The sequence below is a fragment of the Panulirus ornatus genome, chromosome 20 (genome assembly GCF_036320965.1).
Source record: "Panulirus ornatus isolate Po-2019 chromosome 20, ASM3632096v1, whole genome shotgun sequence".
In the NCBI taxonomy this organism is placed as follows: domain Eukaryota; kingdom Metazoa; phylum Arthropoda; class Malacostraca; order Decapoda; family Palinuridae; genus Panulirus; species Panulirus ornatus.
Genome location: NC_092243.1, coordinates 6339035 through 6358967, shown reverse-complemented (window position 1 = coordinate 6358967; position 19933 = coordinate 6339035). Strand labels below are relative to the sequence as shown.

Below are 19933 nucleotides of genomic sequence, written 5' to 3'. Positions count from 1 at the left end.
GAACTATTGAGATAGAGAGGTGGAAGTTAGTAATTGGCTACAGATAAACTGAAGAGACTTTTCCTTGCTCGGTATTTTGAGTGAGATGAATATCTTTTTCTGTCATCATAACTTTCGAGAGTGACACATTAGGCCTTTGTGGTAAAGACTGACGAACGATGGACTGGATGCACAGCCATTTAACATAGGAACTCTAACGTAGCTTGACCCGGTATGAAGTGCCAACAGCCTAGTTGTGTCGTCTTCTCCGATTCTCTAATGCTTTTAGTGACAGTTGGTCAGAGTTATAAAAGGTGAATCTGTGCATAAGAAGACTAAATCTTCGTTCTTGATAATAAACCTCCCGGCATCATGACAAATTTTATCAGCATTTGGCGTATCGGGATAAGAATGTAACACTTACACGGTTAACTGTACGCCTAGAGGGTAAAGCGCGTTTAGATATTCTTCATCAGTCATAAATTTTAGTATTAGAATTGAAAGGAATGGACCTGCTGGCAGTCTTAGCAGAGCAAGCATGTCGAGAGGTAGCGCGATCTCTGAGCGGCCGCTACGTAGATCCACCAATAATGGTAGATCGGTAGGACCCATCCACGGCGGTTTTCAGATCTTTATAATGCAGCATTGAACAGAATTGCTTTGATGACGCGTCATATCCTATGTGCATTACTACACTATATGTGGTTATTGCTTTCAAGGTACTGTAGTTTGTGGACTTTTATCACCGCATTGATGCGATCAGTACACAGTGAATTCGTGTCCAAAATAGATCATTTCTATGACAGTACAGTTAGTTTCCAGTAATATATTTTCCATACAAAAAGTATATAAAATGATATAAATCTTTTAGATGATTTTTACTTCCTTCTTTACTGAGGGTATAAAGACAACAAGAATATGTGTTCTTTATTTGTGTAAAGTTTTATCATCTACACGAACTTAATACGAGGCTTGTACCCCCTTAACCACCTCTTGCAACCTGCTGGGGACAGATAACAATCAGCATTCATGCAAATGACGGTTATGATCGTTGTCGGATTCTCCGACGCACCTAAGCCTTGTATGTTGTCATTAGCTTGACGGGTACGCTCCTAACCCGCTGTCCACCACCGACACTTAATGTCCCAGAGATTCTCTAGACGGCGTGGCCAGTTCAGTACTAGCGCTTTTGGAGTTTGTTAGGGGCCAGTCCTTCCTTGATTTCATTTAATAGTTTCACGCATTAAGTTGTGAGTCATTCCTTTAGCTTTACTTACCAAATTCATCCCACTGGGGACGTGCTAACCTTCCCTACCCACACCTCGACCGTGGCTTTGTTGCTGATAATATCTTGTGCTTCGAGGCATCCATAATCTTGTCGTTGTTGCCTCTACAAGCGAGAATGCCTTCTTGCACATAGAGATTAATATTTCCCAATAGTTGGTGTCAAAGGCGTTTAACTATATCGCTGCATGTGCCACTTTTGTATCAAATAGACTTGATTGATCATTGTATTAACAAAATGATTCGATACCACGCTGGAAAATCTCGAGTAGGCTGACGACTTCACCCTAGCTTGTAATGGCGAGTAGCAGCGGACTGAAATCTGGATGTTTGGTTATATGGTAATTATGTTGATGTTTAGTCTTATCGACGACAGCCTTGGTCATCAAAGCCATCAGCATCACTTTATAACCACCACTTTGATAAGTCGAACATTTGAATCTTCTCACGGTGTTCCAAAGAATTCGTAGTTCACATATACTCGCTGTTTATGGCCCTTTTCTATACACTGTTATCAACAGCCATGGTTCTTTAAGAATGCGTACCGTGTATTAAGCTTGAAAAAAAAATGGTTATTTGTATGTACGGTATGTTGTTGGAGTTATGAACCATCGATAGCCAAAGGTTATCTAGCCAAAATTCTCTCCTTATATCAAAGTACGAAAATTTTAAAGACCTTGGGATGTGTCTTGTATACATCCATCTTCCAAGAATCATCTTGAGAGAATGATGCGCATGAAGCATATCATATAATGAGGGAAGTTTCACGGATAGCTGTACGCTACTCTCACTTATCTGGTCATCGAATTCGGTCAGTGTTTTGAGCAGGTTGGCGGGCGTGCACAGTACGATGCAAAACAAGTCCATGTGCAGCAGAATCGACTCGTCGGGACATCTGCGAATTGTCATCATGCACATTTCTCGTGTTTTATCACGAGTGCGGAAAGAAAACAACAGATATGTTTGTCTTTAGAAAAGAGTTGCGAGACAAGAAACACGTCGTATATACCAGTTAAGAGCATCGGTGACTTACAAAAAATCCAGTCATCCAATCGGGCGATATTCGATGCCTCTGTGTGTAAACAACGACAGGAAACTAGTTTTTGGATAGCCAGGAATGCTGCCTGAAGGATGCAGTTAGGAATCTAAGACATGGATGATGTGATATTTCATTGGGATTCCCTACAGTTTTGAATCGTAAACAGAGATTAGGTCATGACGATATGCGGCTCTTGATACTCCGCACATACTCTTGTAGGTACCTCACCACCGCCAGTGACCATCGCTGTGTCAGGGGCCATGCACTTTAATGGGTCACTCACTGTAGCAGGAGGCGCTGCTAGATTCAAGGTGAGGATATAACATTATTCTTGCACGTCAGTTGGGTGGGAAGCGTGGGAACATTCCTTAAGGGTTCGACATCCGGCGTGGGCCGGCGGCTAGGCTGCCGGGGGAGCTGGTCGTGGCTGCGACGCTAGCCGTGACCAGCAGCGCAAAGTGGTAATGTAAAATTTGTCTGAGCTATATCTTTAGGAAGGGGGACCAACAGCCGCATGCTCCTGGGATGATGTGCAAACTAAGGAGCTACAGTATTCCTTGAGAGGACAGGAGTAAATAATCTGGAAGCCACCATACACAAGGGTTGTAGCGTTACGCTTAATGTCCATCAGGATTAGGGTCACACTACTGTTGCTGCTACGGACACCATATTACCTATTGCTGATGTTGTCAAGGTCGCATTATATGTCGCTCTCATGGCCAAGACCGCTCTCCCTGTTGTTGCCATGGTCAGGGCAATCTGCATATTGCTGCCGTTGTCAGGGCCGCATTACTTATCCTTGCCATAGTCAGGGCTACAATACCTGTTCCTGCTTATGTTGCTAACATGGTTGGAGCCGCGCTGTTTCTTTGTTGCGGCCACTGTCAGGGCTACACTACCTGTTGCTGCTATGGCCAGGGTCACATTACCTGTTTGTTGCCGCCCTGGTGAGGGCCACACTACGTATATTTGCCATAGTTTTGATCACACTGTTTGTGTTTGCTGTAGCCAGGGAAACACTGCCTGCAATTGAAAGTCAGAGCCATACTACTACTTGCCGCTGTCAGGGTCATACTGCCTTTTCCTGTCAAGTCAGGGTCACATTACCTCTTGCTGTGCCTTATACTCCCAAAGTCAGGGCCACGCTACTTGAAGTTGCAGTGGCTAGGTCCATACTGCAGTTTATGGTCAATGCCACATTGCCTTTTGCTGCCAAGATCAGATCGAAAGTACTTCATTGGCTAAGGACCCAGCTCAGCAACCAGGTCCAGCCCAAGCTGCATGGGTAGAAGACCCTCAAAATCTTCGCCTGGTATTTTCAGGAGAGAGAGAGAGAGAGAGAGAGAGAGAGAGAGAGAGAGAGTACCAACGACAATATTATACTTAAATGTCAGGGGTAGCACTTATCGCTCACCGCATGTTTTGTTTGTTGAATTATAAGGTTTTCACCTCGACGCGTCTTGAATAGTTGTCTGTTCGAGGTTCAGCAGGGATTAATTAACTTCAGCCATGTGTTAAATCTTTATGTTTTTGTGGTCACTCCATTAAAGTTTCTTATATCTGGTATTGCGCTGAATAATCCCTTGTCTTCTAGAGGGACACTCGTAAATTTGCGTCCAATATGTTTCGTTAGTTACCAGGCATTATTTCCGACTGTATAATTCTGTATCATCCTTGTTGATATGCTTTCAGATTTTTAACGTTACTTTTTGTGCCATCTATTTGTTGTTATGCATATATTACATTATATGTCTCTTTTCTTTCTAGTCTGCAGAGGTCTAGTTCTTTCAGTCTGTTGTGGTAGTTCCTTACGCTGTAATTTTGCCCTTAAAGTGTTTCTGTAATATTTCTAACTTGCTTATTTCCATGTTTCATTGGCGACCACACAGCACAATTTTATCATAGTACTCAATATTTGGCTTGAAAGAACAATTTAATGAAGTTTATGTTCCTTGGGAAACTTTTTGTTATAATGTTACTCAATAGATAACTTGAAAGCGCTGTCTTATCAATTTGTTCCTCGAATCCAAGATGTTTATTGTTGGTAACTCAAGTTTCTTAACATTGTATTCGCTCTCTATTTCTTTCTTCCTGGAGCCCTAGAGGAATGCGTCGATATATTGTTCTTCATTTCGTGACATTTTTCTCCAATTTCTCCTCATTAAATTGAATCAGGTTCGCTTCCGCCCATCTTTAGCCATTATCCAGGTCTCAAATTTCTCGATCCTCTTCTGTAATCATGTCTTCCTTTTTTTCCATCCAGAACACCTAACTACACTCTTTTTATTTTTATTCTTACTCGTTTGAAATCACGATTGTAATACCGTACCTTGCGATACACCTGAAAGTACGGTCTTCGTTGTCTACTCGTTAAGACTTTAATCTACTTTCCAAGTTTTCCTGTAACATATTGTTTAGCCATTTTAATAGCATTTCATATTTTACCTTTTTAAAATGCTCTTGCAAAATTTGCTATAGTGAACTCATAATTGCGTTAGCATGATTTTGCCTGCTGGCATTCATTTATGACTTGCTAGCAAGATACGCCATAATGAGTTTATTACCCTTTCGTATATTTTGATTAAAGGCAATGTTAGACTGACCAGTTGTTTTGGTACAAATCTGGATCCCCATTTGGGCATTGTTGTGCATACTACCATTTTATGTATGTCTTTTATATTGGTTTGTTCAATAATCTCCCTTTATGATATGACGAGAAGTTTCGCTATGGTCATCATGTCTTTTTTAAAGTGTAGCTGGGATTCCCTTCAACCCTAGTTCTGCGTTCTCTTTATCGCCTCGTTTATGTCCTGTTTTGTTTGCCTGTTTCTGTTAAGGGCATACTCGTCAAAGTGTTTAAATATTCATTCGTCTATATCTTGATTTTCTCAGTACTGAAAACCGAGTTGTATTGGTTGATTAGCCTTGATCAAATTATGTTAAGGTCATATTCATGATAATCTCCCATATTGAAAGGTCTTTTCTCTTTTTTTCATTACTTCATTCATTATAGGTTCTGTTCCGTGCTGTATATAACGTTTTCCTACATTTACTTATCTGTTCTCATCTATGCGGCTCCTGAGAGGGACTTTTTACATTATTTGAGATGTACTCTTTATTCTTAGTGTTTAGGTCGCTATTTTCTTCTTGATTTCATTAATAGTCCGCAGCAACATTATTGTCTGAAATTTGAAAGTACTTTTATAACTACATGAATTTTAGATTTGTAAGTAACGTCAGTAATTTGAAATTACTGTTGTAAGTAATGTCAAATTTGATATTGCTACTGTAAGTAATGTTAGAAATTTGAAATTAGTTATAAGTAACCTCAGAAATTTGATAATACTATTGACAGGAAGATGACATCATCGTTAGTGGGATGTCGGAAAATCGTAGGTTAATCAGCACATTAGGATCAACCTTGTAGTTTATAACCGAAGTAGATTAATGACAGTGATGTTCTTCCTGGCAGACGACAGTGCGTGTGTGGGTGAGGTGCCTGATGCAAGAGATGGAGTACAAGACAGTCTGCATCACCTACACCACTACCTGCAGGGAGCTCGTCAAGTCCATACTCTCCAAGTTTAAGATGAAACATCGAGATCAAAACCTTTTTTACCTGACCATGGAAGTCACCGTTAGAAAAACTGGTAAGCAACTGCAAATGAAATTATACGTGTATCGCAACGTCAGTATGCTGCAAAATTATGGTGTATACAGAAATTGTAAAAATAGCATTTTAAGCCTAACCTTTTCACTCTAAGAATTCATATTCGACAGTAAATGAGTAGTAGGAGTAAGTAAAATTCATATCTTGCTGCATTATTATTCGTAACATCTTGTAAACTCATCAGTTTGTCGAAGGAAGCCATTTATTCACACCCATTTGTGCAAGAGTTTGCGTAACACACACACACACACACACACACCGGAACTTGAGTGGAAAGAGTAACGAAAAGAGGCAGGAAATTTTAAGTCTCCCTAGAATGGAAGAAAGTAAGTTAAGGGGAAACGTGATATTGTTTCCTTATTATTTTCCCATTAAGATGACTCATGTTATCATCCTAGGAGGTGTCATGAGGACCACCCTAACCCTCGAGGACGACTCCAGACCAGCAGAACTTCAGTCATGTCACCCTCGGGGAGATTCCAGACTGGCCCTCAAAATGCGACCAGGTGGCCTCTTAAGGGTCTATGACGGGGCATTGGTTCCAGGGGTAAGTCCAGCACAGAGTGAACTATCGCGTATCTTCCTTTCTTTTAAAATGTGGCACGAAAACCGTCTACTGTACTATTACCTCATTTAATCATATTGTTTTTCGTTTAGTCGCAGTACAAGAGTTTGCTGGTGAGTGAGAAAACTACATGTGATGAGTTGGTGCGGCTGGTGCTCTTGTGCAACAACATCCGCGATAATGTAAATAACTTTTCACTGTATGAGGTATGTCGACACTCCATTGCTTTTATCATTAATCCGTTGTATTCTAGAGTGAATATCATAAGGTAGCCTATGTATGCTAGTTTGAATATCATAATATGGTAGCCTGTGTATACCACCGTCAGTATCATTAGGTGGCTTATATAATATGGGGATATTACAATAAGGTAGCATATGTATACTTCTGTGAATATCATAAGATAGCCTATGGCCTATATGAATATCATAATGTAGTGTATGCATACTTTTGTGAAATCGGATATTACAATAAGGTAGCATATGTATACTTCTGTGAATATCAGAAGATAACCTATGTACTATGTAAATATCAGTAATTTAGTGTATGCATACTAGTGTGAAATCATAGTAGTTTTTTGTATACTAGCGTAAAATCTTAATGTAGCCATAATGCTTTTAGCTTAACAATCTTAGAGTGTGATTTCTTTATTTCATTATTTACAGTTCTGTATGAAAATTCCTTGTCTTTTATATGGTGAACTGTAGACTTAGATAACTGCAGTGAAAATTCAGACATTATATTTCCCTTTACTACCTCAGCTGGTACGATTTGTTTTATTTCACTGTATGGAAAGATCTTTTTTTATGTCGGTACCAAGGTGCGTCGAAATGATGGACGAGAGCGGAAACTTCATCAAGACGAGAGGCCCCTCAGGGTAACCACACGTTGGACATCGAAAGAACACACATGTTTGGTTGTGCGTCATACACCTGCACCTGCGGAGGCCTACATTACACCGCTCACAACCCTGAGGTATTTTTAAGTTTTACAAATTATTGTACATCTTACCTTTTTCTTATATTTGTCTAATATCAGCTACGCGTTAGCTGTGTACGGGATATGCCATCCATGTACAGTAAGTACAAAAAAAAAAAAAAAAAAATGCATGTGAAGCGTCTGGGGTAAACCATAGAAAGTTCTGTTGGGTCTGGATGTGGAAAGGGAGCTGTGGTTTCGTTGCATTATTACATGACAGCTAGAGACTGAGTGTGAACGAATAGGGCCTTTGTTGTCTTTTCCTAGCGCTACCTCGCTTACATGAGGGGGGAGGGGGTTGTTATTCCATGTGTGGCGGGGTGGCGATGGGAATAAATAAAGGCAGACTATGAATTATGTACATGTGTATATATGCATATGTCTCTGTGTGTATATATGTGTGTATATTTGCGTGTGTGGACGTGTATGTATATACATGTGTATGTGGGTGGGTTGGGCCATTCTTTCGTCTGTTTCCTTGCGCTACCTCGCTAACGCGGGAGACAGCGACAAAGCAAAATATATGAATAAATAGAATATATATATATATATATATATATATATATATATATATATATATATATATATATATATATATATAATGCACTGAAACCACAGCCTTTCCACATCCAGGCCCCACAAAACTTTCCATGGTTTACCCCAGACGCTTCACATGCCCTGGTTCAATCCATTGACAGCACGTCGACCCCAGTATACCACATCGTTCCATTTCACTCTATTCTTGCACGCATTTCACCCTCCTGCATGTTCAGGCCCCGATCACTCGAAATGTTTTTCACTCCATCTTTCCACCTCCAACTTGGTCTCATACTTCTCGTTCCCTCCACCTCTGACACATATATCGTCTTTGTCAATCTTTCCTCACTCATTCTCTCCATCATATTATTTTTAACAGATTGCAACCATTTTGCTTTCACGTATAAACATAGCTTGTAGTATATGATAGATTGACTGATAATTCAAATAGATTTGAACGTTTCATGTTTGTTTCAGGGCATCAATCAGACATTCTTCCACCAAAAAGATCAACCCTAGCATAAAAGCAGATACAAATCAGGCATCAACAACCTCATCTTCCACCACATTATCTACATCACCTATGGATATCCCATCTGACAACATGGTGCCATCCACAACCATTACCATATCACCAAATGGAGCCTCAACTGTCACAATAAATGCACAGCCCATTAATAATAACCTCGATAATAACAATTATTGCAAGTCATCAAATAATTCTGAGGTAACTGAAGGTGAAGAATCTTGCCCAACTCCCCCTCTTCGAAGTCCAAGGCCAATACCACCTTTAAGAGCGGCAGTGAGACGGCAGGTAAGATATGTTGGATAACACTTTCTTCCTTATGAAGGCTAATCCTGTGATTACATACTATGAGGGTTTAAGATTTACAGTGTAAAGCTTTTTCACAGCTTAATGGGTTTGTTTAGCATTCTTCAGGCATGTTTCTTTTTTTTTTTTTTTTAAATATATATGAATTTTCAGTACCATCACCCTCTCACCTGGGATTAGTTAGTGACTTTTCCTAGCCACATTTTATTATTTTATATATTTTCTCATCTTTCATGGCTGTTAAGGTGTATTTTGTATTTTTAATGGTTATTCCCCCAAAATATCCATGGGTTGAATTTCTACATATTGCTTGCATTCGCAGTTTCATCACTTCATTTCCTTCATTCACAGTTTCATCACTTCGCTTCCTTCATTCAGTCACCACTTTATTGCTATATGATTGCTTCAGGTCTGTTCTAACTTGATATTTGTATACTTTTTTCCCATGACAATGTGACCTTCCTAATCTAATGTTGAAGAAATTTTCGTTATTGCTAATGTCAGATAGATGATGAAATTTAATGTTAGCTTGTCTACCTTATTCCTTATCATTCTTCTTGTCCAGGTTGGACTATTTCTTAGCTACAAGCCTCTTCTTGTAACCAAGTTCTAGTTTTTCAGGAACTCAATGTATTTGCTGTCTTTAAGTCTTTCTGTTGGACTTTTTCTATCATATTTAAGCTTTTCTTCAAGTGGGATGACTGGACTGACTATGCATGATCAAATTTGGGTGGTATATATTCTATGAAATATTTTTCTTTACGTTTCTATACTTATATACTTGAAAGCAACTTAAACCTCTTCTCACTTCAGTTAGGTTTTCTATATAACCCTAATCATCTTATGTTTTTCTTGTCGTATGAAGAATGTATTTAACCAAACAATTTCAAAGAAAAAATAACTTAAAATACCTTTCATCCATTGCTATCAGTTTGATAAGTGTGCAGAACTTAATTTACAAAATTTGTAAAATTACTAGCTTCACCAATCAAATGTAGTGCTGTCAAGACTAAACAGATTTTGACAGTGCTGCCTTCTTATGCTAGAAATACCCATTCCCACTTCATCTTGATCAGTGCTCAATACTGGAAAAATCAGTGTCATTAAGTAATTCAGGAACATCTTTTCCTTGGTCTTTTGAGTCCAGCTAAAACTGCTCTGATTCCTTCATAGAAAGCTTACAAAAACATATGAATATGTATATGTATATACGTATGTGTATGTACAAGTACGTGTATGTGCATATACGTGTGTACGTGATTGGATGTGTCTTTCTTCATCTATTTCCTGGCACTGCTTCGCTAATGCAGAAAACAGCAATCAAATATAAACAAATCCATTTGGAAAGATATTAACACACTTAAAGAAATTAAACTCATTCTTTTTGATATACTGATATTGACTTCAAAATTATATCATTCTTTTCTTGTTCCTCAGCTGCCCTGGACTCAGAGTGTGGATTTGGTTGAAACACCTGTAGATGATGAGTATGAGAATGAGCTAAATGCTAATGTAAGAACACGAAGAGCTCATTCCTACAATGACTATGAAAACTACTTTTATATTTAGCTTTCATTCATATCTCCAGGTAAGTTTGTGGACAAGGTGGTTTAGACTGAAAGTACCACCAAGCTTTCGTAGTATTTAGTTGATATATCATATTTATGCATATGCTCCACCCTAAACTATGCCTTACCTGCCTGATCATCCACCATTTCAGAAGGAAATATAACAAAACTACAAATCACACAGGAGTGAATGTGAACATTCAGTAAAATCACCATCTCCTTAACAACCACAATCAATGTCTGCATGTCAAAAGCAGATTGTTTCAATACAATTCCACCTCAACATGCTTAGCATACAATTTTTGAAACTACATAATCCTTCATATCCTGGTCACCAACCCCATACAGAAACAAAATGCTCCCCATGGCCTCTTACTTCTGCAATTTATACAGGAGTCTCATATCCCCATTCTCTAACAAATACCATATTGACAAAACATGTCCATATTGTAATGACTAAACAAATTAAAAATTACTCCATGAAACCCCTCTGTATTTGAGACTTAAGGTAACCATGTTTATACTCCTTCACTGTAAATTTCACAAAACCCTTCTCCCCAGAGCCCTAGTTCCTGGTTACACCCATCTAAAACCACACTGCCAAGATAAATAGGGGTTACACTTGCCTGCGGTGCATTTTTCATATGGAAGACATTGAATCCCTACTCCTTATTTGTTCTGCACTCTCCTTCAAAGACAGTCACACAGTATCACTGCACTTTATGACTTGTGCCTCCACCTGGTGGATAAGGTTAATTCCCAGAGCACTGCAGGAGCCCCCATAAAAGTTGGTCATGGGGCAAGTGGGTACCTTACCTTCCTCCCTTCTATCCTTTGGAGGCTTCTCTAGCAATCAGCAAACTGTCTAGTTCCACTGGTCAGGACCACATATCATAAAGTGTTGTGATGTTTTATGTGCATCTCTGTAAAGAAAGTGCAGGGCAGTTGATTAGTAATTGCTCAGTGTCTCCTTTATAGTCATTTTACCTCAGGCATGAAGGAACATGGGACATATTGAAACAGTTTTTGTAGTGATAGGTGATATTTAAAGGTTAATGGGAGTGTGATGTGTGTTTCTCTGTTAGTGGGTATATGTTTGGTGGGTTAGAATTTGATACCAAGATGGGAGGTCACTTGTTTAGTGCTTGCTGGGTAGTTTCTGTGTATATGTGTTTTGTCAGGTTTTCTTTGTTGGGGATTTTTACTTGGGGTTGTTGGTTAGTTAAAGAGTCGGTTATTGTATAGAACTGAATGCTGGGCATGATGGGGTGGGACTGTATTGGGAGGATCTTTATTTTATTGTGCTGCAGTTGAGTGTTTGTTTTTAGCAATATAGTCTCATCTGAGAACCATTCACTTCAAAGGAGCTTACATTTCCCAGCTACTGGAAGTAGTTCAGCCTTGGGCTGTAGGTGCCCCTATAAAGATCCTGGGTAGCACCAGGACTCTTTCATAGAAATTGTTCCTAGGGTAATTGAACATTTATGTGTCAGTGAAGAGGACAGGGAGGAAGTGATAACAGGTAGTGATGAAGTGAGGAGAAGATGGAGGGAGTATTTTGAAGATTTGTTGAATATGTTTAATAGAGTGGCAGATGTAGGGTGTTTTGGTCAGGGTAGTGTGCAAAGTGAGAGAGTCAAGGAAAGTGGTTTGGTGAAGAGATAAGATGTGGTGAAAGCCTTGCGAAAGATGAAATTCGGCAAGGCAGTGGGTTTGGATGGTATGGCAGTGAAATTTATTAAGAAATGGGGTGACTGTGTTGTTGATTGGTTGGTAAGGATATTCAGTGTATGTATGGATCGTGGTGAAGTGCCTGAGGATTGGCGGAATGCATGTATAGTGCCATTGTACAAAGGCAAAGGGGATGAAGATGAGTGTTCAAACTACAGAGGCATAAGTTTGTTGAGTATTCCTGGCAAATTGTATTGGAAGGTATTGATTGAGAGGGTGAAGGCATGTACAGAGCATCAGATTGGGGAGGAGCAGTGTGGTTTCAGAAGTGGTAGAGGATGTGTGGATCAGGTGTTTGCTTTGAAGAATGTGTGTGAGAAATACTTAGAAAAACAAAAGGATTTGTATGCGGCATTTAAGGATCTGGAGAAAATGTATGATAGGCTTTGTGGAAAGTCTTAACAGTATATGGTGTGGGAGATAAGCTGCTAGAAGCAGTGAGAAGTTTTTATCAATGGTGTAAGGCAAATGTACGAGTAGGAAGAGAGAAGAGTGATTGGTTCCCAGTGAAGGTCAGTCTGCGGTAGAGGTGTCCCCAAGGTTGTTTGATTCGTTTATGGATGGGATGGTTAGGGAGGTAAATGCAAGAGTTTTAGAGAGGGGGTGAGTATGAAGGCTGTTGGGGATGAGGGGGCCTAAGAAGTGAGTCACTTGTTATTCACCAATGTTACAGCACTGGTGGCTGATTTGAGTAAGAAACTGCAGTAGTTGGTGACTGAGTTTGGAAAAGTGTGTGAAAGGAGAAAGTTGAGAGTAAATGCGAATAAGAGCAAGATATTAGGTTCATCAGGGTTAAGGGACAAGTTAGGTGGAATGTGAGTTTGAATGGAGAAGAATTGGAGAAAGTAAAGTGTTGTAGATATCTGGGAGTGGACTTAGCAGTGAATTGAAACATGGTAGTGGAAGTGAGTCATAGGGTGGGGGGGGAAAGGTTCTGGGAGCAATGAAGTATGTGTGGAAAGAATGTTATCTTGAAGAGCAAAAATGGATGTGTTTGAAGGAATAGTATTTCTAACAGGTCGTAAGGGTTGTATGGAGGAGGGTGGATGTGTTGAAAATGAAAATGTTTCAAGGCAATATGTGGTGTGAGGTGGTTTGATCAAGTAAGTGTTGAAAGTGTAAGAGAGATCTATTACTATTTTGCTTTGTTGCTGTCTCCCGCGAGGAAAATGGAATTGGAACGATGTGGTATACCGGGGCCAACATGCTATCAATAGACTAAACCAGGGCATGTGAAACGTCTAGGGTATACTATGGAAAAGTCTGTGGGGCCTGGATGTGGATGGGGAACTGTGGTTTTGGTGCTTAAACACATAGCAGCTAGATATTGAGTGTGAATGAATGTGGGCATTTTTGTCTTTTCCTGGCACTAGCTCGCAGATGCAGGGGTGGCGATGCTGTTTACTGTTGGGTAGGGTGGCTCCAGGAATAGATGAAGGCAAGCAAGTATATGTGTATATGTTTATGTCTGCGTATGTGTATATGAGTGGATAGGTCTTTCTTTGTCTATTTCCTTTCGCTACTTCTGATGAAGGGAAACGGCGATCAAGTATAAATGATGAATGAATGAATGAATACATTTTTTTCATGCTTTCCATTTCTTAGGTAATACATCATCAAGTGGTATTATAAATCTTTGTAAACTGTCAGCACTTAGCATTCGCCATCTCATTGGTTAATTTATTACAAACATTCACCCCCTTAACACTAAGACAGTACTTCTTAACATTCTTCTTAATTCTTTATCTCAGCTTCTGATTTCTCCGTTGTTGCAACATTTGATAAACTGTTTCCTAGCAGTATCATCCACCTGATTTAGGAACTTGAGGGCTGTTATTAGGCCAGCCCTCGCTCTAAGTGTCTCATTGCAGCTCAGTTCTCTGCATGCAGGTACCGTCTTATTTACACCTGTCTGTACTCTGTCAAGCAGATTCTTTGTGTTTCTTTTGGTACAGTGACCAAGCTTGTGAGGTATAGTCCAGTTTGGTCTGATGTGTGCTGTGAATGATTTTATGAACATGTCCTTATCCATATATTTGAATGTAATTCTTATATTTACTGACAGACAGTCTGCTTCTTCCACACTCTTCCTAATGTGTATCTCTGGTGATACACTAGGCACAATGTCAACACATATAATCTTCTTCTCGTGCAGATTACTGTAATGTATTTTCTGCAGGATATTAATCATCACACTGAGGCTTCTTTCACTTTGTCCCACCTTAATCACCTTGCACTTACTTGTATTGAATCTTGTCGTCCATATATCTGACCAACATCGCAGTTTGTCTAGGTCCTCTTTTAGGCTAACGCAGTCATCATTATTTCTCTCATAACCTTGGCATTATCAGCAAACGTTTGAATACAACTCCAGTTCATCAGGCAAGTCTTTTAGTTTCAACAAGAACTGTGTTTCTGTTCTTGTTGAAATATATTGCACAAAAAAATCCCTTTAGTGATTGACTTGAATTCATATTTGCTTAATTGTTGCCTCCAAATGAACAATGCTCCAGATTAACTGTTTATATAAATATAAGTACCTGTGTATGATGATATATGTAGGGTTGTATGGCTTGTTAAAGTCTATTCTTACCATTTATTGTATTTAGGAAATGCATCACTTGCTTTTTTGTTATCAAGGTAATTCTCACACTTTTTGTTAATGCAATAAAATATATTCACTTTCAGTTCATGACTGATCTTCATAAACAAAAATGAGAATCTGCAGGTAATGGTATTAAAAGTTAGTCATAAATGAATGTATGAAAAATTTAAAAGCAAATATCTGATCAACTGACTCTTAACTTACAAACATTGAAATCAGGACACGTGTAACTGTGATAGGCAGTGTCAAAGTGTATGTGTATATTGGAATTGTTTCCTCCAGTATTTGGTTGTACACATCAGAATGAAAAGTAACCCTTATTCAAATTGTGATAATGTAAGCAAAAAGAAAGATGAACAAATGGTTGAATATTGACAATTCTCCATCCCCCACTAAAAGAAAATTAATATTCAGCATGTATGATGACATATACATGTGATAGTTTATCTCCTTTGGCTTAGCTAAACCATATAAGTATACAGCTGCAATATTTATTTTTACCCAGTACTGTTTTTAGATGCCATGTGTAATATGGATAGGACTTTTTGGTTTATTTCAAATGTATTGTTTCTATAATACTGATGTGAAATACTGTATGCAGAGTATATAGCCTTTTGATTATATATATGTTATGGCATAAATCAAATTTAAAGTTGATTGTTGATATATATTCTTTTGATGCCTAATTTCGTTTTTATGAGATAGTGAATTGTGCATGTATATAAACATAGATGTGAATGTCTACAGAAAAACTGGCGAATTTGACTAAAAATCATAAATAAAGATCTATGAGTATTTATCACAGTAATGTGCAAAGACTGAGCTTGTAGAAATGAGTAGGATTTAGGTTTTTGACTTCCTGTTACATACACACATTAACACATGTATATTCAGCATGTCTGCTTGTGTATACATATGGGACTCTTGCAGCATTGAACTTACATTCCCCACAGGAGCAGGGAAATGAAGCACCTCTTTAGAGCAAGAAGGTCCCTAATGAGACTAAATTTTTTGCACCTATTGATGAAAATGTAGCTTCACTGAAAGTGACTTTTTACTTGCTGTGTTATCTTTTGCAATTGGAGTATAAGTATATTGTTATTTTCAATATTATTTTTATTCATATCTTTATCCCAATGTATAGGGTAGGAAGAATTCTGTCCATATGTATATTTTCATATTTGATCGCTGTTTTCTGCACTAGTAAGGTAGCACCAGGAGCAGATAGAGAAAGACTGCATCCACAATCAAAAATTTTTTTTTCCACTCCAGCCTTCCATCTCCAATTTGGTCATCTTCTCCTTGTCTCCACTTCTAATACATATAGCCTCTTTGTAAACCTCTTCTCAAACATTCTTTCCTTGTGCCCATACCATTTCAGTATACCCTTTTCAGCTCTCTTGCCCATATTCTTCTTATTATGATACCTCTCTCAGATGCTAGTGATTGAGAAAAGAGAGATGTATGAGTATCATTGGCAGGGAAGTGGTATAATTTATTGGGAGATGTGCAAGAGAAAGTGCTAGGAGGTCAAAAGGAAGGTGCAGGGGTTGAAAAAGAGGGCAGATGAGAGTTCAAGTGAGTATCAGCAAACTTCAGGGGGAATAAGGAAATTTTTTGGAAGGAGGTTCACTGTTAGAATAACAAGAGAACTGAAGGGAGCAAATGAGGAAGTTGTAACAGGCAGAGATTAGGTGAAGAGGAAATGCAATCAGTATTCCAAAGAACTGTTGAATATTTTTGATGATAAGGTGGCTGAAGTGGGATGTTTGGGTCTTGGGGAGTAAGCAAAGTGAGAGTCATCGAAAGAGGTTTGGTGAAAAGAGTTGATGAGAGATTTGTATTAGATGAAATGTGGCAGGGCAGTTGGGGTGGATGGTTTTGCAATTTAATTTTTTTAATTAATAAAGAGGATAATTGTGTTGCTGATTGATTAGTTAGAATTTTCAGTGATAGAGTCTCTATAACTAGTGCTGCTTCTTAGTCTTTAGTGCCTGTTATTAATCTAAGAGTGTGCACAAAAGCTCCATGCATGTTCCTACCTCTTAAGTTGACCATCTGTTCATTACATTGAGTCTTTCTCTGATATTATATTCAAAATCACTTTTCATGGCCTTCTGACATGTAAGTGTGAAAGTTGACAGTTTTTGCTTAAGCTTGTTTGTGCAGCATAGTAAGGTACAGGCAAAGTGTCCTCCCACCATGGTTATCTCTAGGTAACTGATCCATGCTTATACTGTGTGTGCTTGTTAGTGGTGAAGGTGACATCGTAACATCTGTGCATGCCTTTAGTCAGTAAAGAAAGCTTGATACCCTTTAATCAATGACTGGAATATAAGGCCTGCAAATGTTATGAGATTTGTCTTTACTGAGCTCTCATATTTGTTGAAAAAAGCATCCTTTAAGTGCTTAGCACTAATTTGTTTGTCTTTTCATTAATCATGCTTGTCAGTGACACCATCTTGTTCAGTAGAACATTTTTCATATCATTGCGTTGTCTACAGATCATGGCAAATGTGTACAGAGTGCTCTGTTCATCTTTGTTTTCTGTACAGCACTAGTCTTTCACTGGAAATCTGTCATCAGGAGTCACACTTTAATCTGTCATAGATTTAATATAAGTTGAAAAGTCTTAATCAGATTATCATAAAACTTTATGCAGTTGTTCCTCAGCACCTAATGGAATGAATAGCAGGCATAATTTTAGTTTGGATTTTGTTTGCATTAGACACCTTAGATTGTTGAGCCTGGAACTTGATCTCATTTATAACAAGAAGAAAATTCTAACACTGACCATGGAATGTTGTGCAGATATTTTTTATATGTATTTTTAATTATGTTTTCTTCTATTCTTATATCTATTCCAATGATTTTGCTGCCCTGTAGGCAACAGATCTCCCATGGAACAAAGTTTTAGTTTAAGTATAGAATCAACTGGTCCTGTTTTTCACAGTCATGGTAATAATCATTCTTCAGAGAGTTCCAAAACAATATATGAATTAAGCCTCTGCATCCTTCCATTTGTTTGTACAGAGAGGGAGCTTTACACGTATGGGGCAACATCTTTTAACTTCTCCTTCCAGTCATACAATCTCTTGTATCTCTTATTTTCTCCATACTCCTTGATTTACATATTTTGTTTCAGTTGACAGTATGTAGAAATAAAAGTATTTCTTTACCATTTCTATTTCTTTTTTTTTTTTTTTAGTTGTACTTTCAGGTTAACTTTGTCCCCAATATTTTTTTCCCCATGTCAGCATTGTTAGATCCAGACTAGGATGTACAGGTGGGATTATGTATCTCCTTTTCCCTTCGAATTCGGACAGTTCCATAGCTGGATGTGTGTGTGTGTGTGTGTGTGTCGGTATGCATGCATTTTGTGTCTGTGATTACCTGTTTGTACAGTATAGAGAAGGAGTGTTACATTTCTGTGAATATGTGTACATGCTTGTGCCAAGCAATGCAGTGAATATTTGTGATTATGGGTGTTGGTGTTAGTCGTAAACATGTGTCAAAACTTGTTTGTGGATCTTATATATTGTGTTAATTTGTTAATTTTTGCTGCTTTATGAATTAATGGCTAAATTTGTATCTTCGTATAAAATTTGTATCTTCGTATATCTGAGAGAAAGGAACTGAATTGTATGTCTTGTATCTATGTGTGTAATACCTTATGTATATTATGGTTCTGAAATGTTTGAAAATGTGCTGATTTGTACTAAACTGCTCAAATACTCTTTTAGTCATGATCAGACCTGTTTAGTTGTTTATACCAGTGAACAGAAATGGTGATTTGGTTAAGTATTTCAGTACTGTGAGTCAGTTGCTTGTATTCAGTGGAGTAATATTGATTTTTGTTTTTATAATTTTTGCCATTTGCTTGTTGATTTGTTCACTCTTTTATTTTACTGAAAAACTTACTGATAGATTCAGTAGAGCTTTAAGCTGTATATAATATTGTATATATTTGTATGTATTGTATGATATGTATTACCAAAGATTGTTAAGTTTAATTTGAAATATATATTGTCAAGAAAGCAACTTGTTTTATCACATTGTTTAAAGGAGTATTGCTACAAGGCTTAGAACAGTTTACTGTTGCAATTATTGCTTCAGTAAATATTTTTGCCCTTGACTGCATTTTAGTGGCATGTGTCAGACTGTCATCTCTAGTATAGGCAGCGGTACCCAGCCACTGGAAGCCCAATTGCTCTTACATGCCATCTCCTGCCTCCAACAGCTGTCTGTTAAAGACTAGCCAGTTATGATACATAAAAACAAATAACTTGTTAGATCATTATCCCTCCCATTAGGTCACTAATTTATGAAATGAACTTTGGACAACAGTCAGAAAGATCTTGGGCAGGGATATATCAAATGCTCAAATGCTCCTCATATAATAAAAATAAAGATGGTTTATTATGTTGTTGCTAAAGAAAAAAAAATGTTATGCAAGATCAACAATATAAGAGAACTAAAGAAAGTATGGAACATTCCTCTTAAATTCAAACTTCAAACTCTTGTGCCATTCAACAGAAATCTTACGTGTAGAGCATTTAGATTTTAAATGTTTTGGACTTTGAATGTTCAGACTGGAGATACACTACCTATACTAAAGAAGAGGTCATTTCTCACACTGTTTCTTTATGACCATTGTATGTGCTTAGTGGATTACCCAGATTATCTAAATTGTACAGAAAAAATTTATAAAGTGTAAATGCACCAGTCCAAAGTCTGAGGAAACTTTTGTTTAATGTTTATACTCTTGAGCTCTAATACCAACATCCACAGTCTTTGACCCTGTTTGTGACCAGATCATCCAGCTCAGCAGCAGTAGTTTGATTTAACAAGGAAGCTATGAATGAAATATTATGGATTTTCAGAACCTGTCTATGAGCTGAGACCTCTTGAATTGTAACTCACGTCAAGGATTTCATGAGACAGTATTACAAGGCTACGTATCCATGTGATTAAATGTAGTTGCACCATCATTCAGACACAAAATTAGGTAGTTATCTATTGACATATAGTGTTGAATGTAGTTGTGCCATCATTCACATGTACATACTTTGGCAGTGATCAGTCAACATACAACATAGACAAAGCTTGCTTATCTTAATAAGGGCTGCCAGTAGATGCTGGCAC

At 38.1% G+C, this 19933-nt stretch overlaps 1 protein-coding gene across 4 annotated transcripts in view; it reads left to right on the top strand.

Moving 5' to 3' along the window:
• The window catches only part of LOC139755885 (uncharacterized), a 131967-nt gene extending 113142 nt beyond the window's left edge, over positions 1 to 18825 (top strand). For all 4 annotated transcript variants that reach the window (XM_071674591.1, XM_071674590.1, XM_071674589.1 and 1 more), the window contains 7 exons: positions 5775 to 5952; positions 6371 to 6519; positions 6630 to 6743; positions 7358 to 7512; positions 8530 to 8866; positions 10322 to 10472; positions 14872 to 18825. In XM_071674591.1, the coding sequence (XP_071530692.1) occupies positions 5775 to 5952; positions 6371 to 6519; positions 6630 to 6743; positions 7358 to 7512; positions 8530 to 8866; positions 10322 to 10453 (1065 nt within the window). In that variant the 3' untranslated portion in view covers positions 10454 to 10472; positions 14872 to 18825. The remainder of the gene's footprint in view (positions 1 to 5774; positions 5953 to 6370; positions 6520 to 6629; positions 6744 to 7357; positions 7513 to 8529; positions 8867 to 10321; positions 10473 to 14871) is intronic.
• The last annotated feature ends 1108 nt before the right edge of the window (positions 18826 to 19933 follow it).